We start from the raw sequence: 24,340 nt of genomic DNA, 5'->3' as shown, positions 1-24,340 counted from the left end.
ATACACAGCTCCCAAAATGCCCCAAAGAAGCTGCTTGCAGGACTTTTTTTCTCGTCCCTCAAGCGCACCATCCCACTGCACACTCAGGCTTTCACACTGGGGAGGCATGAAAGGCACTTTACAGGTGCTATTTGAAAATGAGTGAAAATGTCCAAATTGGGCCTAATTGGGCTCAATTAGCCTTTTTCCCTCCCAGGTGTCATGTGACTCGTTAGTGTTACAAGGTCTCAGGTGTGAATGGGGTACAGGTGTGTTAAATTTGGTGTTAATCGCTCTCACTCTCTCATACTGGTCACTGGAAGTTTAACATGGCACCTCATGGCAGAGAACTCTCTGAGGATCTGAAAAAAATAATTGTTGCTCCACATAAAGATGGCCTAGGCTATAAGAAGATTGCCAAGTCCCTGAAACTGAGATGCAGCACGGTGGCCAAGACCATACAGCGATTTAACAGGACAGATTCCACTCAGAACAGGCCTCGCCATAGTCGATCAAAGAAGTTGAGTGCACGTGCATAGTGTCATATCCAGAGGTTGTCTTTGGGAAAAAGATGTACGAGTGCTGTCAGCATTGCTGCAGAGGTTGAAGGAGGGGGGTCAGCCTGTCAGTGCTCAGACCATACGCCGCACACTGCATCAAACTGGTCCACATGGCTGTCGTCCCAGAAGGAAGCCTCCTCTAAAGATGATGCAAACAGTTTGCTGAAGACAAGCACACTAAGGACATAAACTACTGGAACCATTTCCTGTTGTCTGATGAGACCAAGATAAACTTATTTGGTTCAGATGGTGTGAAGCGTGTGTGGCGGCAACCAGGTGAGGAGTACAAAGACAAGTGTTTTGCCTACAGTCAAGCATGGTGGTGGGAGTGTCATGGTCTGGGGCTGCATGAGTGCTGCCGGCACTGGGGAGCTACAGTTCATTGAGGGAACCATCAATGCCAACATGTACTGTGACATACTGAAGCAGAGCATGACCCCTTTCCTTTGGAGACTCGACCCCCAAACACACCTCCAAGATGACCACTGCCTTGCTAAAGCTGAGGGTAAAGGTGATGGACTGAACAAGCATTTTCTCCAGACCTAAACCCTATTGAGCATCTGTGGGGCATCCTCAAACGGAAGGTGGAGGAGCAAAAGGTCTCTAACATCCACCAGCTCTGTGATGTCATCAAGGAGGAAGAGGACTCCAGTGACAACCTGTGAAGATCTGGTGAACTCCATGCCCAAGAGGGTTAAGGCAGTGCTAGAAAATAAGAGTGGCCACACAAAATATTGACACTTTGGGCCCAATTTTGACATTGTCACTTAGGGATCTACTCACTTTTGTTGCTAGCGGTTTAGACATTAATGGTTGTGTGTTGAGTTATTTTGAGGGTACAGAAAATTTACACTGTTATACAAGCTGTACACTCACTACTTTACATTGTAGCAAAGTGTCATTTCTTTGGAGTTGTCCCATGAAAAGATATAATAAAATATATACAAAAATATGAGGGGTGTACTCACTTTTGTGATCCGGCGCACAGCTACCGCCCTGAAGCAATAAAAGTGCTATAGGGCGGTCAGCAAGCAGTTAAATCATTTTAAAAAGGTATCAAAGGCAGCAGTCTGTATAACGTTCAAAAAATAGATCTGCGGTGGATTGCGTTTTAGAGGGCGATGGAGCAGTGGCTGGCAAGCATACAGGAGGAAATCCTACCGCCTGTTTTTGGCTTTTTTTTAATTTATTTTTTTTTGCGTTCAAAGTCGAGGGGGATTTTGTATTTCAATTCCGCACAGCAGCTGCAATCCAAGCATTTGGCTTACAGTTGCAGTGCGGTCACTTTGACCTCAAAAATTGGTGCTGCTTGTAAAACTGAGTCAAACGGTGTACAATCAATTCCAGCTGCAATGTTAAGATTTCTATGGGTGGCAAAAATGCTGAGCAATCTGCTTTTATCGTTCCCCATCAATTCCCATGGAGAGGTTGAAAGTAAATGAGTAATACAGACAAACAACATTTTCCAAAGACAAAGAGTTCAGCAAATAAAAAATAAACATAATTCTGCAATAACAAGATACAAAAGAACAAAGGCCAGACCTATGGAACAGTCTAGAGAAGAGGGGTCTCCAAACCGTGGCCCTCCAGTTGTTCAGGAACTACAAATCCCACCATGCCTAGTCATGGCTGTAAGTGTCAGTACATTGCCTCATGGGACGTGTAGTTCCACAACAGCTGGAGGGCTGCAGTTTGGAGATAATGGGACTAGGACATAAGATGAAATGAACAGTAAGCAGTATAACAAGTGTGTGTGCCCTGTCAGTTAGCTGGGGAGAAATCTGGCGTCTTGAGTTACCGCCCAAAATCTGGGCGCCTTGGGCAATCGGCAAAAATCTGGCGCCTTGGGTAATCACCCAAAATCTTTTCTGTTTTGGCATGACCGTGCCCCTGTGTACTAAGCCAGCTTCAAAAATACATGGAATGATAAGCTTGGTGTGAAGGAACTCAACCAGCCTTGCACAGAGCTCTGACCTCAAATCTATACTAACCCTAACCCTTCCCTAATGTGCATGATTTGACCATTTACTTTATGATCGACCAAAGAAGAAGGTTATATTGTATATTAGCAACAGCATTACATTATTCAAGTAGCGAAAGTATAGAAATACAATCCTGATTTAATTGGGTACTTACCAGCTATACAACTGTCATCTGAGATTGGTACATCAAGATATATGAATCCTTTATTATAAAGGCCTAAAAGACATGGAATGATGTTTGTTAACACCAAATAAGAGAAAGTACAGACTACAATTCAAAGAAAAGCAAAATTTAGCCCATCTCTATCAAAGACCACAGTCGCCGCTCACCTCCTGCTGTGCAGCCATCCCTGTGTCCCCTCTCCCAGCTCCTCCACCCACCCGGCCGACAGCCGAGCAGGGGGCAGGAGGAGCTGCAGACTGGAATGGAGTGGAGTGCCTCTCCCAGTGCAGTTCCCTTTATATCACAGTGCCCCGTTTACAATGCAGTTCCCTTTATATCACAGTGTCCCTTTTACAATACAGTTCCATTTATACCACAGTGCCCCTTTTACAATACAGTTCCATTTATACCACAGTGCCCCTTTTACAGTGCAGTCCTCTTTACATCATAGTGCCCCCTTTATAGAGCAGTCCTCGTTACATTAATGTAAAGGGGGCTGCACTGTAAAGGGGCACTGTAATCTAAAGGGGGGTGTTATGTGAAGGGGAACTGTGGACACTGATATAAATAAAAGGGGGGACCTGTGCTGTAAATGGGGGGTTGTGGTGTGAAGGGGTCCTGAGGAAAGACTCCGATAATATCCCATCCCCCAACCCGTTCACCACAACCACACGCCCCACAACCCTCCCCGGCAAAATTGGCTGCCATAATAGTTGGGAACCACTGCTTTAATGGGATGGGTGGCCTTATTGACCAATATTGTTCCTTGAAATTCAGAAAGAATTTTTTTTACCAAAAACATGTAGCAGAATACATTTTGGCTTAAATTTATGACAAAATTTGATTTTATTGGATTTCTTTTAAAATAGAAAAAAGAAAATATTGTTTTTTTTTTCAAATTTCCGCTTTTTTTTCGCTTATATTGCAAAAAATAAAAAACGGAGTCGTGAATAAATACCACCAAAATAAAGCTATTTGTGCGAACAAAATGATAAAAATTTCATTTGGGTACAGTGTAGCATGACCGCGCAATTCTCACTGAAAGCGCTAGAGCGATGAAAGCTGAAAATTGGGCTGGGAAGGAAGGGGGCGAAAGTGCTCTGTATTGTAGTGGTTAAAAGTCAGCAGTTATGCTTTTTGTAGCTGCCGACTGTTAATAAACTAAAAAACGGGTGCAACTCCTCTTTGTGGTAAAACATTTTTAGGCTTTAGAACCACTTTAAGCTTTTTATTAACCGGATGCCAACCAGCCACTGCAGTTATACTGCGGCAACATGGCTCGACGGCGCGAATCGCTGTCATGGTACGTCAGTACCATAGACAGCCACTAGGGGGCGCATGCGCGCCCCCATGCTCGCCCACGGAGCTGATGAGAGTGCCCGGCAGTCACGATCAACGCAGGGCTCCCGCGATCGATCAGGGCACACTGAGAACTGGACTGTGTGTAACACACAGTTTCCGGGTTCTCTGAGGGGAGAACAGACACATCGTCTGTTCATACAGAGTATGAATAGCAATCTGTCATCTCCCCTACACAGTCCCCTCCCCCCTTCAGTTAGAACATGTACTAGGACACACTTAACCCCTTCACTGTCAGTGACATTTTCACAGTAATCAATGCAATTTTATAACATTGATCACTGTAAAAATGCCAATGGCCCCAAAAATTTGTCAAAATTGTCCGACGTGTCCACCATAATGTCACAGCCCCAATAAAAATCGCAGATCGCCGCCATTACTAGGGAAAAAAAAAGAATAATAATAAAAAGCCATAAAACTATCCCCTATGTTGAGAAGCTACAACGTTTGTGCAGACCAATCAATAAACGCTTATTGCAATTTTTTTACTAAAAATATGTAGACGAATACGTATCGGCCTAAACTAATGTTTTTTATATTTTTTTGGGGGATATTTATTATAGCAAAACGTAAAAAATAATGCTTTTTTTTTTTTTTAAATGGGCGCTCTTTTTTTGTTTATAACACAAAAAATAAAAACCGCAGAGGCGATGAAAGACCACCAAAAGAAAGTTCTAAATGTGGGGAAAAAAAGAAATCACAAAAGTGCTCTGGTCAGGAAGGGGGTAAAATCTTCTGGAGCTGAAGTGGTTAATCACTCAACAGTCAGGCTGTAATGTATGTGACCATCAATAGCCTTCAGATAAGAATGCTGTAAAAGATGTTGAAGTTGTGATGCCAATACTTACTATGAACAACGTTATACTCCAGAGAACCAGCCAGCTGAGGTCCAGAGTCAATGATCTTATCAATAGCTTTTTTCTCTGGTGTGCTACAGACCTAGAGAAAAAGTGCAAATAAGTTAGGGTAAAATCTGCAATAGAGGGGAATAGGAAATATAAGAGTAGCCATAATTCTCAATTATTTCTTAAAGCGGAGGTCCACCCTAAAATGGACCTCCGCTCATCGGAATCCCCCCCCCCTCCGGCGCCACAATCGGCACCTTTCAGGGGGGAGGGGGGTGCAGTTACCTGGATAATCCAGGTAACTGCACCCACTTCCGGGCTAGCTCTCTGCGGAAAGGGGCGTACGTTACGCCCCTTTCCGCAAGCGCCCGCCCCCTTCAGCAAGTGCCCCGCTGCCTGCTGGGAAACACACAGCTCCCAGAGGCAGCGGGGACCGTCCGGATTGCGCCGCGCGGCTCGCGCATGCGCAGTAGGGAACCGGGAAATGAAGCCGAAAGGCTCCATTTCCTGATTCCCATACCCAAGATGGCGGCGGCAGGACCCGCCAGACGAGCGAGCGATCGGCTTCGGGTGCCGACATCGCGGGCGCGCTGGACAGGTAAGTGTCACTATTTAAAAGTCAGCAGCTGCAGTATTTGTAGCTGCTGGCTTTTAAAAAAAAAAAAAAAAAAAAACGCGGAGTCCCGGTGGACTCCCGCTTTAAGAAAGAAAAATTTACAGTGTTTATAAAGGGCAATTTCAAAATTGAAGCACATTGTATGAATAGCTCATCTCCCCTTGTTCCTCCCACTCTGAACATGAAATTAACATTTTCAATCACTTTAACAACTTTTTCTAATACTTGTTGCTTACAAGTTCAAATCTGTATTTTTTGTTGGAAAATTACTTAGAACCCCCAAACACATTATTTATATAAAAAAAAAATTATATATATATATATATATATATATATATATATATATATATATATATATATATATATATATATATATATATATATATATATATATATATATATATATATATTTTTTTTTTTTTTTTTAGCCGAAACCCTATAGAATAAAATGGCGGTCATTGCAATATTTTATGTCACACTGTGTTTGTGCAGCAGTCTTTCATACGCATTTTTTTGGGAAAAAATACACTTTCATGAATCAAAAAAAACAGACAAACTGTACAGTTAGCCCAATTTTTTGTAGAATATGAAAGATGATGTTATACCGAGTAAATAGATACCCAACATATCACGCTTTAAAACTGCGCACACTCGTGGAATGGTGACAAACTACGGTACCTAAAAATCTCCATGGGCGACGCATAACATTTTAAACGGTTACCTGTTTAGAGTTACAGAAGAGATCTAGTGCTCCTGCTCTAACGATCGTGGCCCCAAATCCCTAATTTACACTTAAAAGCATTCAAAATTGTAAGTTTGTCTGTTTTGAATACTGACTTTTTTTTTAAACTCAGAAGTGACGTCTTTGTTTAGGTCTCCAACCAGCCGGCGGAGATGCCAGCTGGTCGCTTGGGCCTCCCGGTGGGACGGGAGGGCTCAGGTTTAGTGGTGGAAGGCAGCAGGATGGGGGATGTCCCCTCCGGCTGCTTGTGAAAACAATCGAGCAGCTACTTAGTCGCATCAGTTGTTATCACAAGAAAACCGACCGTTGGCTCTAAAAAAAATATGGTACTGGGGTGATGCCTGCAGTTGCAAGTACAACCACTTGAAGCAGAATGATGTACAGGTATGTGATTTTGTGGCAAGTGGTTAAAGCAGAACTATACTCGCCTCGGTTCCAGCGATGCAGCGTCCTGTTTACTTTTATTGTTTGCTTTGACTTTAAGTGCACAAAGTGATGCTTCATCCCTGTCTCTGCACAGTACCATAATACTGCACTATGTCTGCACAGTACCATAATACTGCACTATGTCTGCACAGTACCATAATACTACACTATGTCTGCACAGTACCATAATACTACACTATGTCTGCACAGTACCATAATACTGCACTATGTCTGCACAGTACCATAATACTGCACCATGTCTGCACAGTACCATAATACTACACTATGTCTGCACAGTACCATAATACTGCACTATGTCTGCACAGTACCATAATACTGCACTATGTCTGCACAGTACCATAATACTGCACTATGTCTGCACAGTACCATAATACTACACTATGTCTGCACAGTACCATAATACTGCACTATGTCTGCACAGTACCATAATACTGCACTATGTCTGCACAGTACCATAATACTACACTATGTCTGCACAGTACCATAATACTGCACTATGTCTGCACAGTACCATAATACTGCACTATGTCTGCACAGTACCATAATACTGCACTATGTCTGCACAGTACCATAATACTACACTATGTCTGCACAGTACCATAATACTACACTATGTCTGCACAGTACCATAATACTGCACTATGTCTGCACAGTACCATAATACTGCACTATGTCTGCACAGTACCATAATACTGCACTATGTCTGCACAGTACCATAATACTGCACCATGTCTGCACAGTACCATAATACTGCACCATGTCTGCACAGTACCATAATACTACACTATGTCTGCACAGTACCATAATACTACACTATGTCTGCACAGTACCATAATACTGCACCATGTCTGCACAGTACCATAATACTACACTATGTCTGCACAGTACCATAATACTGCACTATGTCTGCACAGTACCATAATACTGCACCATGTCTGCACAGTACCATAATACTACACTATGTCTGCACAGTACCATAATACTGCACTATGTCTGCACAGTACCATAATACTGCACTATGTCTGCACAGTACCATAATACTGCACTATGTCTGCACAGTACCATAATACTGCACTATGTCTGCACAGTACCATAATACTGCACTATGTCTGCACAGTACCATAATACTACACTATGTCTGCACAGTACCATAATACTACACTATGTCTGCACAGTACCATAATACTGCACTATGTCTGCACCGTAGCATAAAGACTATACTATGTCTGCACAGTACCATAATACTGCACTATGTCTGCACAGTAGCATACTATGTCTCTGCACAGTAGTATAATTTTACACAGTCTCTGCACAGTAGCATAATACTACACTGTTGGGTTGATTTACTAAAACTGGACAGTGCAAAATCTAGTGAAGCTCTACATAGAAACCAGTCAGCTTCCAGGTTTTATTGTCAAAGCTAATTGAACAAGCTGATTAGCTACCATGCACAACTGCAACAGATTTTGCACTCTCCAGTTTTTAGTAACTCAGCCCCTACATTTCTGCACAGTAGTATAATACTACACTATGTCTCTGCACAGTACTAAACTATGTCTGCACCGTAGCATAAAGACTATACTATGTCTGCACAGTACCATAGTAGTATACTATGGGGGTTATTTACTAAAGGAAAATTCACTTTGCACTGCAAATGCACTTGGAAGTAAAGTTTCTGTAGATCCGAGGGGGACATGAAAGGAAAATAAAAAACAGTATTTTAGCTTGCACATGTTTGGATGATAAAATCAGCAGAGCTTCCCCTCATTTCAGATCTACCCCTTAGATTTAGAGCTGCTGCACTTCCAAGTGCACTTGCAGTGCAAAGTGGATATGCCTTTCTTAAATAACCTCCTATGTCTGCACAGAAGCATAGTACTGTACTATGTCTGCACAGTAGCAGAATACTAAACTATATCTCCACAGCACAATAGTACTACACTAAGGATGAGCTCCGGCGTGTTCGCACACCCCATGTGCAGAGCCCGCCAGGAAGTCGGCACTGTGCTGCGCTAATCACAGGCAGTGAGACATTGTCCCGATGTGCGGCTGCAGAGATCGGGAAATGTCTCACTGCCTGCGATTAGCACAGTAGCATAGTACTAAACTATGTCGGCACAGTAGCATAGTACTATACTATGTGGCACAGTACCATACTATGTCGGCACAGTACCATAGTACTATACTATGTCTGCACAGTAGCAGAATACTAAACTATGTCTGCACAGTAGCGTAGTACAACACCAAGGATGAGCTCCGGCGTGTTCGCACACTTCACGTTCAGAGCCCGTCAGGAAGTCAGCACTGCGCTGCGCTAATCACAGGCAGTGAGACATTGTCCCAATGTGCGGCTGCACAGATCGGGAAATGTCTCACTGCCTGCCATTAGCACAGTAGCATAGTACTATACTATGTCTGCACAGTACCACAGTACTATACTATGTCTGCACAGTACCACAGTACTATACTATGTCTGCACAGTACCACAGTACTATACTATGTCTGCACAGTACCACAGTACTATACTATGTCTGCACAGTACCACAGTACTATACTATGTCTGCACAGTACCACAGTACTATACTATGTCTGCACAGTAGGATAATACTACACTATGTCTGCACAGTAGCAGAATACTAAACTATGTCTGCACAGTACCATAGTACTACACTAAGGATGAGCTCCGGCGTGTTCACACACTCCACGTGCAGAGCCCGTCAGGAAGTCGGCACTGCGCTAATCACAGGCAGTGAGACATTGTCCCGATGTGCAGCGGCAGAGATCGGGAAATGTCTCACTGCCTGCGATTAGCGCAGTGCCGACTTCCTGGCAGGCTCTGCACGTGTGGTGTGCAAACACACCAGAGCCTATCCTTACACTACGCTGTCTCTGCACAGCAGCAAAGCACTTTTGCATTTCTAGATGTCCATGTGGTCACTGGTGTTTATCCAGTGTGGAAACCACATATACTGTGAACGAGCCCTCAAGCTTGGGAGTAACTTATTGGGAGTAAAATATTATAATATTACATGGCCAAAAGAGCCAGACTAAGTGCAACAACCTTCTCACGTTATGTTTCCTCCAATGTTCTGAAAAGCTGATCACATTTTTACGTTAATGCAATTTTATACATAAAGCACATAAAAAGTACTTGATTTAAACCTTCAGCTATAGTATTGTAGTCCATACCTTGATGTCATCCTCAGTGATGTACCCAGACTGCACCACCCACCATGGCTCTATGGTTATCTCTACAGGCTTCACTGGCAGCAAGTCACGAGCGGTTTTCCTCCTAAAGAATTTCTATTGTGGGGGAGACATACAAAATAGAGATTAAACTGATGATTAAAATCAATCACTCCGTGATACAAATAGGTGGAAACAATTTAGAATCACTTAGAATACTTAACCTTACTGTCATAGCCCTTCCACTCCATTTACTGCAACTGCTCTCCCAAATTCTCAGTACCTCCGAGTACACAGAAGTGTTAAATCACTCCATACTACACAGTGCTGGGGGTTAATGACCAGAGCGGTCAAATGGGAGCGTGCTACCCACTGTGCAATTGTTCACAACACTATGGGAGAGATTTAATAAAACTTGAGCATGTAAAATCTTATGCAGCTGTGCATAGATAACAATCAGCTTCCAGGTTTTATTGTCAAAGTTTCATTGAACAAGCTGAAGTTAGAAGCTGAGTGGCTGCCATGCGCAGCTGCACCAGCTTCTGAGGGCTCCAATTTTAGTAAATCTCCATATATTTATTTATTTTTCTGGTGACAGGCAGATTACATAAACCTTTCATGAATGATATAAGCACTGCCATCCCTCTGAACCTGATACTTGTCTGGTGGGCATGCCAACAATCAATTTGTGAATTGTTGGTAAGTACCTTGCCAAGTATGGAGTTTATCTCCTGCAGCCAGCTGGCAGACCCCCATGCACTCAGGAGGGACAGGATGAGGATCTTGATTGACACATAACATACAAGGCAATTTTTGGAGGTCTCTGGAGAGCAAACAAGACAGAAGGGGAATGCATTGAAACAGAAAGTAATTACAAGCACCAGGGGGCGCCTGCTATCCCTTAACCACTTTACGACAGCCCACCATACATATACTGCGGCAAGATGGCCGCTCTGCGCCGCATCATGTACCCAGTAGGTGATCCGCTTGCCAGGGTAGGAAGCATCCTCACGTTGACTGGTCACCGGCACCTGCCGATCGGCTCTGGACTTTACCTAAAAGAGCCCTGTGTAGGTAAACAAACACAGGGCTCTCTTCTGACAGCGGCAATGTGCTGTTTTTTTCTCCCTGCAAAGCATGTTGCTTAGTAAAAACAGCACACACACAGTAACACATAGTTAGGCACACATTTAACCCTTTGATCGTCCTAGAAGTTAACCCCTTTCATGCCAGTCTCAGCGCATACATGCCTTGAAAACGTATTCATATCTTTTGAAATTTTCCACATTTTGTCATGCTGCAACCAAAAACGTAAATGTATTTTATCGGGATTTCATGTGATGGACCAACACAAAGTGGCACATAGTTGGGAAGTGGAAGGAAAATAATAAATGTTTTTTAATTTTTTTTACAAATAAATATATGAAAAGTGTGTCTTGCATTTGTATTCAGCCCCCCTAAGTCAATACTTTGTAGAACCGCCTTTCACTGCAATTACAGCTGGAAGTCTTTTTGGGGATGTCTCTACCGGCTTTGCTCATCTACAGAGTGACATTTCTTGCTCATTCTTCTTTGTAAAATAGCTCAAGCTCTGTCAGATTGGATGGAGAGTGTCTGTGAACAGCAATTGTGAAGTCTTGCCACAGATTCTCAATTGGATTTAGGTCTGGACTTTGACTGAGCTATTCTAACACATGAATATGCTTTGATCTAAACCATTCCATTGTAGGGCTGCAACTAACGATTATTTTCATAATCGATTAGTTGGCCGATTATTGTTTCAAATAATCAAATAATCGGTTAATATCCTTAAAAAAAATAATTTTGCTGCAATTTGCATTTTTACATATTTGTTTGGCCAATTTTTTGTTGGGCAGATTAAAAAACACAAATTGCCACAAAAACGCATTATTACATGCTTTTCTGCAGCTTCTCCATTGAAATATATTGAACCAAAAAAACAAAATAGCACCATTTTGCATTAAAAAAAAAGTCCTTGTCTTTTCCAAATACGCAGCAGCTGACAAAATCATGGATGTGAACGTGTCCCATAGGAAACCATGTAAATGAACTGTAGTGTGTTTCTGAAAAAAAGCACCAAAAAACACAGAGGTGTGACCCAGGTCTGATATGTTTAGTAACATAATGGAGTTAAACTAAAATTAGTACAAAAAGAGCAAATAAATCGCTACTGTAAGGGGTTAATGTTTTACTATGGGACAGTGAAAGTAATATTTACAGTAGCGATTTGCTCTTTTTGTACTATAAAGTGCTAATTTTAGTTTTTTGTTAACCCCATTATGTTAGTGTCCGATTATTCGATTATGAAAATAGTAATCGATTAATCGATTAGTTGTTTCAGCCCTATTCCATTGTATCTCTGGCTGTATGTTTAGAGTTGTTGTCCTGCTGGAAGGTGAACCTCCACCCCAATCTCAAGTCTTTTGCAGACTCTAAAGTGTTTTCTTCTAAGATTGCCCTGTATTTAGCTCCATCCATCTTCCCATCAACTCTGACCAGCTTCCCTGTCCTTGCTATAGAAAAGCATCTCCACAACATGATGATGCCACCACCATGTTTCAAGGTGGGGATGGTGTGTTCAGGGTGAAGTGCAGTGTTAGTTTTCCACCACACATAGCGTCTTGCTTTTAGGCCAAAAAGATAAATTTTGGTCTCATCTGACCAGAACACCTTCTCCCATATATTTGTTGTGTCCCCCACATGGCTTCTCACAAACTGCAAACATCACTTCTTATGGCTTTCTTTCAACAATGTCTTTCTTCTTACCACTATTCCATAAAGAACAGATTTGTGGAGTGCACGACTAATAGTTGTCCTGTGGACAGATTCTCCCACCTGAGCTGTGGATCTCTGCAGCTCCTCCAGAGTTACCATGGGTCTCCTGGCTGCTTCTCTGATGAATGTTCTCCTTGCCCGGCCGGTCAGTTTAGGTGGACGGCCATGTCTTGGTAGGTTTGCAGTTGTGCCATACTCTTTCCATTTTCAGATGATGGATTGAACAGAGCTCTGTGAGATGTTCAAAGCTTGGGATATTTTTTATTTTTATTAAACTAACCCTGCTTTAAACTTCTCCACAACTTTATCCCTGACCTGTCTGGTGTTTTCTTGACATTTATGATGCTGTTTGTTCACTAAGGTTCTTTAACAAACCTCTGAGGGCTTCACAGAACAGCTGTATTTATACTTAGATTAGATTACTCACAGGTGGACTCTATTTACTAATTAGGGTTACTAATTGGTTCCACTAGATTTTTAGTTCAGGTTATCAGAGTAAAGGGGGCTGAATACAAATGCATGCCTTTTCAGATATTTATTTGTAAAAAATGTTGAAAACCATTTATCATTTTTCTTCCACTTCACAATTATGTGCCACTTTGTGTTGAGCCAATACATAAAATCCCAATAAAATACATTTATGTTTTTGTTTGTAACAAGACAAAATGTGGAAAATTCCAAGGGGTATGAATACTTTTTCAAGGCACTGTATTGTTTTAGCACTGATCACTGTATTAGTGTCACTTGTTCCCAAAAAAGCGTCAGGTTGCATCCAATTGTCCGCCGCAATATTGCAGTCCAGCTTTAAGTCGCTTAATGGCACCATTACTAGTAGTAAAAAATAAATAAATAAAAATATCCTGTAGTTTGTAGACGCTATAACTTTTGCGCAAACCAATCAATATACGCTTATTGGGATTTTTCTTTTACCAAAAATATGTATCAGAATACATAATGGCCTAAATTGATGAAGAAATTAGATTTTTTTACATATTGTTTATTAGATGTATTTTATAGCAGAAAGTAAAAAATGTTTTGTTTTGTTTTTAAACGATGGCGCAAAAAAACAAAACAAAAAATAAATAAAACGCAGGTGACGACCAAATGTAATCAGAAGAAAGCTCTATTTGTGGGGAAAACGAAATACATTTTATTTGAGTACAGCGTCGCATGACTGTGCAATTGTCAGTTAAAGTAACACAGTGGCAGAACGCAAAAAATGGCCTGGTCATGAAGGGGGGTAAAACGTCTGGAGAAGAAGTGTTTAAACCTGTTCCAGATGTACATGCAAAGTGCTTTGAACTGCCAAAATTCAGTGCTAAATAGGGGAAGGGAAACATCTTACCTTTGATGATCTACATTGGTTCATCAGGTCTATGTACTGGTTCCTTCCAATACCGAGAAGCCTAAGACCTTTGTGAAAGAAGAACAGCGATTTAAACTTCATTTGAAAATCCCACAATTCTTTTATCATGTCCTTAAATAAAAGCAATCCAATATTCAACATGTGATGAAAAGGCACAGTTGTATCACAATAAACCAGCATTACAGAGGCCTGGCATAAGGCCAGGATTTACATCGAACCGGCTCAGGCACCCATGTGCCAGATCCCATATACACACCGCAAAAGGCAAGCGATTTTATTGATCTTCTCAACAGAAAACAGGAAGCCTAGCCTGGAACTGGAGAGGCTCCAAACAGTTTACATTGGTCTGCCCAGTCCCTGTGCACAGGAAAAGTGTGCATCCTTAACCACTTGCTTACTGGGCACTTAAACCCCCCTCAGTCCCAGACCAATTTTCAGCTTTCAGCGCTGATGCACTTTGAGTGACAATTACGCGGGCATACAACACTGTACCCAAATGAAATTTTTATCATTTTTTTTCCCACAAATAGAGCTTTCTTTTGGTGGTATTTAGTTACAGCTCGGAGTTTTATTTTTTGCTAAACAAACAAAAAAAGATGCAAAAAAAAAAATCATGTTTTAATAGTTTGTTATAAAATTTTGCAAACGGGTCATTTTTCTCCTTCATTGAAGTGCGCTGATTAGGCGGCACTGATGGGCTGCATTGGTGGGCACTGATAGGCATAGTTAAGGTGGCACTAATAGGCACAGATAAGGCGGCACCGATGGGCACAGATAAGGCGGCACTGATGGGCAAAGATAGGCACAGATAAGATGGCACGGATGGGTGGCACGGATAAGTGGCACGGATGGGTGGCACGGATGGGCACTGATAGGTACCACTGATAGATGGGACTGATGGGCACTGATAGGTGGCTCTGATAGGTGGCACTGCTGGGCACTGATGGGCGGCACTGCTGGGCACTGATGGGCGGCACTGGGGTGCAGCACCTTTGAGGCAGATTGTGGGCACTGTGGGTGGCACTGTGGGCACTGCTGGGTGGCACTGACGGGGGGCACTTACTTTTATTCAGGATGGCACTGCAGGGGGCAGGTGGGCACTGGCAGGGGGCAGGTGGTCGCTTGTATTGCTGGCCGTGATCGGGACTGATGTCCCGATCACGGCCGCCAGTGATCGGCTTTTTTTTTTTCTCCTCGCGCTGTCAGCGCGAGGAGGAATAGCCGATTACCGGCTCCGTTCTATCACATGATCAGCTGTCATTGGCTGACAGCTGATCACGTGATAAGGGTCGGGATCGACCCCTTGCACGGATCGGTGATCAGGCGAGTCTCATGGACTCGCCGATCACAGAGCGCGCCGCGCGCGCCCCTCAGGGGGCGCGCAGGCCGCTCGTGCACGGGACGACGTCAATAGACGTAGTCCCGGAAAAGTAGGTCCGCGCTAATGCCGTCATTTGGCAATAGCGTGGATCCCAAGTGGTTAAAGTGATTGTAAAGCTTTGTATATATATATATATATATATATATATATATATATATATATATATATATATATATATATATATATATATATATATATATATATATATATATATATATATATATATATATATATATATATAAAAATAAAATAACAAACATGTCATACTTACCTCCACTGTGTAGCTCGTTTTGCACATAGTGGCCCCGAACCTCCTCTTCTGAGGTCCCTCTGCGGCTCTCGTGGCTCCTCCCCACATCAGACAACCCCCTATGAGAAGCTCTCTCCCGAGGGGGTTACCTTGCGGGCGTGCTCCCGAGTCCAGCATTCAGCGTCCATAGCCGCCGAATGTATGACTCGGCCCCGCCCCTGTGTCATTGGATTTGATTGACAGCAGCAGGAGCCAGTGGCTGTGCTGCTATCAATCTATCCAATCAAGAGATCCCAACCACGACACTACCTGCCTGGAGTTTGCATGTTCTCCCTGTGCCTGTGTGGGTTTCCTCTGGGTACTCCGGTTTCCTCCCACACTCCAAAGACATGCCGTTAGGTTAATTTGACTTCTGCTCAAAATTGGCCCTAGTATATGAATGGGGACTTTGGATTGTGGGCTACTTGAGGGTAGGGACTGATGTGAGTGTGCAATGTACAGGGATGAGGACATTTGTAGGCACTCACTCAGGTTGAACTGGATGGACTGGTGTCTTTATTCAACCTTACTAACTATTTAAGAGCCGAAAACCCCAGGCAGAGAGACAGTGTGCCCCAGCCGGGTCAAGTTCCAGGGCTCAGGTAAGTAAAACGGAGGGGGGGGGGGGGGCGCCAGGTGTTTTTTCACCTTAATGCATAGGATGCATTAAGGTTGAAAAAACACGAAGGTTTACAACCCCTTTAAGGGCTCAGCGTGACAGCAGCGATAAAAACGCGTTTAGCCGCATTTTTACATTAGCGTTATTGCGTGTTTTCCCTCGTTTTTTCATTAAAAACACTCCCTATGTTAACTACTTCCCGCCCGCCCACTGTCAAATGATGGTGGAAAGAATCAGCTGTTGTTCTGGGCCGCCGTCATATGACGCGATTTCTTTTGCAGGCCACTAGGGGGCACACGCACCGTGTCGCTAGGGATGTCCGCCAGGCACTCGCGATTGCCCAGTAACTGAACAGGACCGTGGATCTGTGTGTGTAAACACACAGATCCACCTGCTGTCAGAGGAGAGGAGACCGATGGTCTGTCCCTTGTACATAGGGACACCGATCGGTCACCTCCCCCAGTCAGTCCCCTCCCCCCACAGTTAGAATCACTCCCATAGGGAACATATTAACCCCTTGATCACTCCCTAGTGTTAACCCCTTCCCTGCCAGTCACATTTATACAGTGATCAATGCATTTATATAGCACTGATTGCTGTATAAATGTGAATGGTCCCAAAAATTTGTCAAAAGTGTCCGATATGTCCTCTGCAATATCGCAGTCATGATAAAAAAAATCACAGATTGTTGCCAATACTAGTATAAAAAAAAAAATAAAATAAAAAAAATGCTATAAATCTATCCTCTATTTTGTAAACGCTATAACTTTTGCGCAAACCAATCAATATACGCTTATTGCGTTTGTTTTTTTACCAAAAATATGCAGAAGAATATGTATCGGCCTAAACTGAGGAAAAAATTTGTTTAAAAAAGAATAAAAAAATAAAATTGGATATTTATTATAGCAAAAAGTAAAAAATATTGTGTTTTTTCAAACTTGTCCCTCTTCTTTTGTTTATAGCGCAAGAAATAAAAACTGCAGAGGTGATCAAATACCACCAAAAGAAAGATCTATTTGTGAGGAAAAAAATGATAAAAATGTTATTTGGGTACAGCGTTGCATAACTGCGCAATTGTCATTCAAAATGCAACAGCGCTGAAAGCTGGGCAGGAAGGGGGTGATCGTGCCTGGTAGGCAAGTGGTTAAATAATGCCTAAAAACGTCAATCGCGGACTTGACCTGTTTAGACGCATTTTTCGCTTTACAACTAGTTTTTACTGCTCCTGGAAGTACAGGCTGTTTTTTTCCACTGCCCCTAAACACGAATGCCTCTGACAGTTTATGTGTGCATGGACACATAGGCTTTTAGAGGCAGTTAAAAAAAAAATAAAAAAAAAATAAAAACTCCCCCAACAGCAGCTGTAAAAACGTCCTGTGTACATGAGCCCTAAGATGGGTCGACGGGTCATATTACTTTTTTTTACAGCTTCTATGAAAAGATTTGCTGGTGTGTTTTTGATGATTATGAGTCATAACTGCATATCATATCCTCCTAAATTGCACTTTTTTTTTTTGTTACACTATAAAGGGCTTGTTCCTTTTTCAGTGGCAATAAAAATTCACTCTTCAAGAAAATCTTTATGATGGTTGAATGAACTTCCCTTTTTTTGCAGAGGAAAGTGGCAGTCCTATGCAAAGTCAAAATGAAATATCCCAGTGATGAGGCAATCACAATGATACATGTACAAATTAGGGCTAAAACGACGAATGGATTCATCGAAAACTAATCGATTATGAAAATCGATGTCAACTATTTTCATAATCGATTAATCGGCCAGCCGATTAGTTGGCCTGCATCCAGAATGCATTATTTGTTTATACATCAGGAAATACAGTGCAGCTGCCATACAGCTCAGTACACCGTCCATACATGTCAGTAAGTGCCCGAGAACTTGTGAATGTGTGAGAAGCAATGCCTCATGGGACATGTAGTCCTGGGCAGGAAGTGAGGGGGTCTAAAAGGCGGACTTTTTTACCTTGCTAAAGGGGCACCCTAGAATTTGCAGCTTGCTATTGGGCACTCTGAAGGCAGGAGGAGCCAGAAGCATCGGTGGGGGACCCCAGAAGAGAAGAATCGGGGCTGCTCTGTGCAAAACCATTACACAGAGCAGGTAAATATAACATGTTTGTCATTTTAAAAAAAATAATACTTTAAAAAGTCTGTGCAGGGAAGATCAGCATCTGAACCTAGAGAAGGTGGAGGCTGATAGACTGCAGGTAATAGAAGGCATTATAATCACATTTAAAGTAAAACTTTTACATAGAGGCAGGGCACATTACATGAGGGCAGGGCACACACAAACAAGGCACATTATGTGGGAGCAGGGTACATTACATGAGCCCGAGTGTGAAAGGGATCTAAATAAAAAAATGTGATCTCTGATGATATTTACCAGATTCAACCTCAAATAGTATATACAGTATATCTCTCCTCTAATAGTATATACACTACAGTATATCTTCTGTTATTCTCAGAGCGGATTCGAGATTTTTCTCACTAACCACATAGGTGGTTATTTATATTTACCACTGCATAGAGATATTTAACCACTTGCTTACTGGGCACTTAAACCCCCCTCAGTCCCAGACCAATTTTCAGCTTTCAGCGCTGATGCACTTTGAATGACAATTGCGCGGCCATACAACACTGTACCCAAGTGAAATTTTTATCATTTTTTTCCCACAAATAGAGCTTTCTTTTAGTGGTATTTAGTTACAGCTCGGAGTTTTATTTTTTGCTAAACAAACAAAAAAAGATGCAAAAAAAAAAAAAAAATCATGTTTTAATAGTTTGTTATAAAATTTTGCAAACGGGTCATTTTTCTCCTTCATTGAAGTGCGCTGATAAGGCGGCACTGATAGGCTGCATTGGTGGGCACTGATGGGCTGCATTGGTGGGCACTGATAGGCTGCATTGGTGGGCACTGATAGGCTGCACTGGTGGGCACTGATAGGCATAGTTAAGGCGGCACTAATAGGCACAGATAAGGCGGCACCGATGGGCACAGATAAGGCGGCACAGATGGGCACAGATAAGATGGCACGGATGGGTGGCACGGATAAGTGGCACGGATGGGTGGCACGGATGGGCACTGATAGGTACCACAGATAGATGGGACTGATGGGCACTGATAGGTGGCACTGATAGGTGGCTCTGATAGGTGGCACTGCTGGGCGGCACTGCTGGGCACTGATGGGCGGCACTGCTGGGCACTGATGGGCGGCACTGGGGTGCAGCACCTTTGAGGCAGATTGGGTGGCACTGTGGGGTGGCACTGTGGGCACTATGGGCACAGACGGGGGGCACTTACTTTTACTTTTATTTATCCTTCAGGATGGCACTGCGGGAGGCAGGTGGGCACTGGCAGGTGGCATGTGGTGCCTTGCATTGCTGGCCGTGATCGGGACTGATGTCCCGATCACGGCCGCCGGTGATCGGCTTTTTTTTTTTCTAGCCGATTACCGGCTCCGTTCTATCACATGATCAGCTGTCATTGGCTGACAGCTGATCACGTGATAAGGGGTCGGGATCGACCCCTTGCACGGATCGGTGATCAGGCGAGTCTCATAGACTCGCCGATCACCGAGCGCGCCGCGCGCGCCCCTCAGGGGGCGCGCAGGCCGCTCGTAACCGGGACGACGTCAATAGACGTAGTCCCGGAAATCTAGGTCCGCGCTAATGCCGTCATTCGGCAATAGCGCGGTACCCAAGTGGTTAAGAATAACTTGCCTTTTTTTAAACTTTACATATTAAATTATACACCACATTTATTTTTTAAGGTTATTAATTATCCGATTAAACAAAACAATAAATCGGCCAACTAACCGATTATGAAAATAATCGTTATTTACAGCCCTAGTACAAGTCAATTCCATTCCAGTCAAAACTGTTGTTTTTTTTTATTTGTTTTTTTTTGTTTTTTGGGGGTAAACTGGGAAAGATGAGAACCTACGTTAAGCTTTTATTGTTGACCTGATTCCGGTAGGGGAGTTTTCCATTAAATTCCCATCAAGGCAGGGGAAAGGGGCAAAATTCAGTTTTATCACGGTGAGGAAGGGTTAAGTCTTCCAAGAATGCTTTTATTGTGGTCTGGGTCCCGGTGACAACCTCTTCCCCCCCATTTCGTTTACTGGCATAATAGACACAAGAATAGAGGGAAATGTCAACTCTTATCCCTCCACTTTACTCCCAACCACTCCTTCCTCTGTCAGACCCCTTTCACACTGGATCGTCTTTCAGGTGCTACAGCGCTAAAAATAGTGACTGTATAGCGCCTGAAAAAAAGTGGCTCCATTCACTCCAGTGTGACAGCCCGAGGGCTTTCACACTGGAGTGGTGCGCTGGCAGAGCGTGATAAAAAGTCCTGCCAGCAGCTTTTTTTGAGCGGTGAACTCACCACTCCTCCACCACTGCTCCCCATTGAAAGTCAATTGGGCAGCTGCCGGAGCGGCGTTTTGCCGGTGGATTTAACCCCTTTTCGGCCGCTAGCGGGGGGTGTTTTAAAACTGCCCCGCTAGTGGCCGAATAGCGCCGCTAAAACAACACTATGACACTCCTTTCACATCGAGCTGCCTAGGGCGTCGGCGGTAAAGATAACAAACGATAACACTTACTTCTGCATTTTTTCTGTAACATGACAGGCAGAAGAACGGATTGGTCATTGACAAAATAGAAAGGGTAAGCCCTTGTACACACGGTCGGAGATTTCGACAACCAAATCCATCGGATTTTGTCTGACGGATCTTGTCCGAAACTGTTGCATACACACGGTCGGACAAAGTTGTTGGAAAATCAGACATTTCAGAACGTGATGATGTAATTGCTTTACGATGGGACTACGTTCAGGCTAGTAGCCAATAGCTTTGATGTAGGAATTTGATCTGAGCATGCGTGGTACTTTGTCCAATCGTAATTCTCTACACATGATCGGAGTATGTCCTATCGGACCAGTTTGTCAAAAAATATTTCCAGCAAGTTGGAAAATTGGGTCCGACGGATATTCCGATGGAGACAGTCTGATGGAGACCACACACAGTCAGATTATCCGACAAAACGGTCCGATAGGACACATTCCATCGGAATCTCCAACCGTGTGTACAAGGGCTTACAGTGACGCGTATCAGCCAGCCAAGCTCTGCAGTTCTCTGCTCCAGGACACATGTAAAAATTCTAGGCACTGTTCCCTGTGATGACTCTTTCTGTAACAAGGGCATCACAGGTAACATGGGGGGTCTAAACTCATTTTTTTAACTTTAGCTCCACTTTAAGCAATAAGAAAAGAAAAGCCATAGACTAGAGAGTTGTACTCACAATCTGCGGCGGTAAAGTTTGGCAAGGAATCATAACTTTTTTCACTGTTCATAATGTCCTGTAAAGTAGAGGAAAGAAAATTTTAACAGTGGCTCTACACATAAGAAACCCCTAACTGTATATATAAAAGGATACCTGACCCCAATCAATCATTCGAATTAAATTCACTTTTGCGAATTTCAATCCTGCACCTAAGAATGTGCCTACAGCTAGTGCATCGGTGTTTAGCTGAACATGCGTGTACAATCCACTTCCTGAACACAAATCTTACACGTATGGGCAATAAGTCATGCACACTAAGGTAAATGCAGATGCACAAAAGCATCTGCATTTACACGAGTACAGGGGCGTACATTCACTTCTATAGCTGACTATACACCCCACCTGTTGCACCTTGGGCACTGGAAAATGCCTAGAATTTTACCCTAGGCATATCTAATGTCTGCAAATGTGTGAGTGAATAAGTCCGTATTTTCATGGTAGCCTACCAGCCTTCTAATGACAACGTTTTTAGCTTACAGTATACACTCTAAAACCCAACTTCAAACTTGTAAATTTGTAATTCCAGGATTCTTTTTTTTTTTTTTTTTTTATACCCTTGCCATGGTGTTTCCCACGGTTAAGTCTAGGGGTGGAGGAATAAGCTGTAATACCTAATTTCTTGCTGCAGCAGGTGACACTAGGTGACCAGTCCACCCAGAAACCTCTTCATCAGCACTCCAACCAGTGTTTACACTATGACATAATCATGTACAATGCAGGATCAGTAGTCCTGCATTGTATGCGAGGATGGAGAGGGCCTGCAGTGTGCCCACAAGCCAGAGCAACAGAGAGAAGAGGCAGAACAGCGTATTATACCTTATTCCCCTACCCCTACACTTAAAATGGTACTAAAGCTAAAACAGTTTTTAACCTTAATGCATTCCATTCATTAAGGTAAAAAAAAAAAAAAAAAAAAAAAAACATTTACCACTTGCTGTGCCCCCCTCTGCCCCAATACTTACCCGAGTGCTGAGCCCAACTGCCGGTCTCCTCTGCCCTTTCCTGCTCTCACAGGACAGACTGATTGCAACAGGATCCATTGACTCCTGCTGCCGTCAGTCAAATCCTCAAAGCAGAAAGCAGAGGGGTGGGGCCAAGCTGTGTTGTGTGTGTCTATGGACGCACACAGCCTGGCTTGGGAGCCAGCCTGCATGTCTGCCCCCATACCAAGCGGCTTGCTATGGGGGAAGACACAGAAGACGAGGAGCCAAGATAACCAAACGGGAGACCCCAGAAGAGGAAGTTTATTTTAATAAATAATTTTTGCTTTAAAAACACTTTAATGATCATTTATCCTTGTAGTGGGGGGGTAACCCCACTGGAAGGGTATTACGAAAAAAAAGAATTCTGGAGTTCAGATTTAAAGTCCGTAGTCTGGGCACAAGTGCACTTTAAAGTCCTTGAGTGACCTAACCTATGGGCCTGAGACCTGCGCTAAAACTTTCCTCACTAGATCCTTTCACCAAACCTGGGGAGAATTATAAAAACCTTCCCAAAACCTTAACTTCAGGGGGGGGGGGGGTGGAGGGGGTTGGCGGGTTGGGGGCTTCCATTAGAAGCTTGGAACAAATGAGCAAAAATAGAGGCAAGTCCCCCAATGGAATGGGAGAAATGGCCACTGGACACACATGGATGTATTCAGTATAAATTTCAGGAAATACATGGACCCTGTAAACATTACATATTTATACAAAGAGGGCTGCTGTTTTGTGTAAAGTAGAACTGTGACCTGGCAATGGACATGCAAATATTTAATATTAACCACTTTCCGAACAGCCGCTGGAGTTACACTGCATCAGAATGGCACGGCTGCGTGAAACTACGTTATGTATCGTTGCTTCGCCCTGTGGCCACTAGGGCGAGCTGATACGAGTGCCCAGCATTCAGGACCACCGCCGGCTCCCGCGATTGCCGCTGACACAAGGAGAACTCGGATCTGTGTGTATAAGCGATCTATCTCTTCCCCTACATAGTCCCATCCCCCCTTCAGTTAGAACACATTAACCCCTTGATCGCCCCCATCTTGAAACAAAAAAAGAGGACCCAGGGCTGTTACACAATTAGAATCCTATATTAGGCAAGAATGGGACAACATTCCTCTCCCAAAACTCCAGCAACTGGTCTCCTCATTTCCCACATGTTTACAGAGTGATGTTAAAAGAAGAATGGAATGCTACAGCGTGCTAACCATGGCATGGCTCCAACTTTTTTGAGATGTGTTGCTGTCATCAATTTCAAAATGATCTTTTTTTTTTTCTTTGCTAAACTTGTACATTTTCTCAGGTTTAAACATTTGATATGTTTTCTATTGTGAGTAAAATATGGACTTATGAGATTTGCGAGTCATTACAATCTCTTTTTATGTCGATTTTACAGAGCGAAGAATTGGGGTTGTGTGATTATACATTATATAATATATATATATACACATACATATACACACACACACACATATATACACACACACCTACCTCCATTATTCCTATATAGTAGGAGAAGGGTGTTATCCGGAGGCCCTTCACCATGATGTCGGACAGATGGTAAGGATAGAGCATCAAATGCTCCCGGCTGTATTTCAGGAGTTCTTCATAGTATTTCCGCTCATCTTTCTTCACATGTTTCACTGTACACAAAAAAAATAAAAATAAAACTGTT

At 43.0% G+C, this 24,340-nt stretch overlaps 1 protein-coding gene across 2 annotated transcripts in view; it reads right to left on the bottom strand.

Moving 5' to 3' along the window:
• FAM91A1 (family with sequence similarity 91 member A1) overlaps nucleotides 1-24,340 on the bottom strand; it is a 109,499-nt gene that overhangs the window by 61,160 nt on the left and 23,999 nt on the right. For both annotated transcript variants that reach the window (XM_077493302.1, XM_077493303.1), the window contains exons 3-8: nucleotides 24,157-24,308; nucleotides 21,644-21,701; nucleotides 14,021-14,088; nucleotides 9,883-9,996; nucleotides 4,892-4,982; nucleotides 2,676-2,738 (exon numbers count right to left, since the gene is read on the bottom strand). In XM_077493302.1, coding sequence (XP_077349428.1) covers nucleotides 2,676-2,738; nucleotides 4,892-4,982; nucleotides 9,883-9,996; nucleotides 14,021-14,088; nucleotides 21,644-21,701; nucleotides 24,157-24,308 — 546 coding nt within the window. The remainder of the gene's footprint in view (nucleotides 1-2,675; nucleotides 2,739-4,891; nucleotides 4,983-9,882; nucleotides 9,997-14,020; nucleotides 14,089-21,643; nucleotides 21,702-24,156; nucleotides 24,309-24,340) is intronic.

Source organism: Lithobates pipiens, unplaced genomic scaffold (genome assembly GCF_037356315.1).
Source record: "Lithobates pipiens isolate NorthernLeopardFrog02 unplaced genomic scaffold, aLitPip1_a1.2 Scaffold_19, whole genome shotgun sequence".
Lineage (NCBI taxonomy): Eukaryota > Metazoa > Chordata > Amphibia > Anura > Ranidae > Lithobates > Lithobates pipiens.
This window is presented reverse-complemented; position numbering and strand designations above follow the sequence as displayed.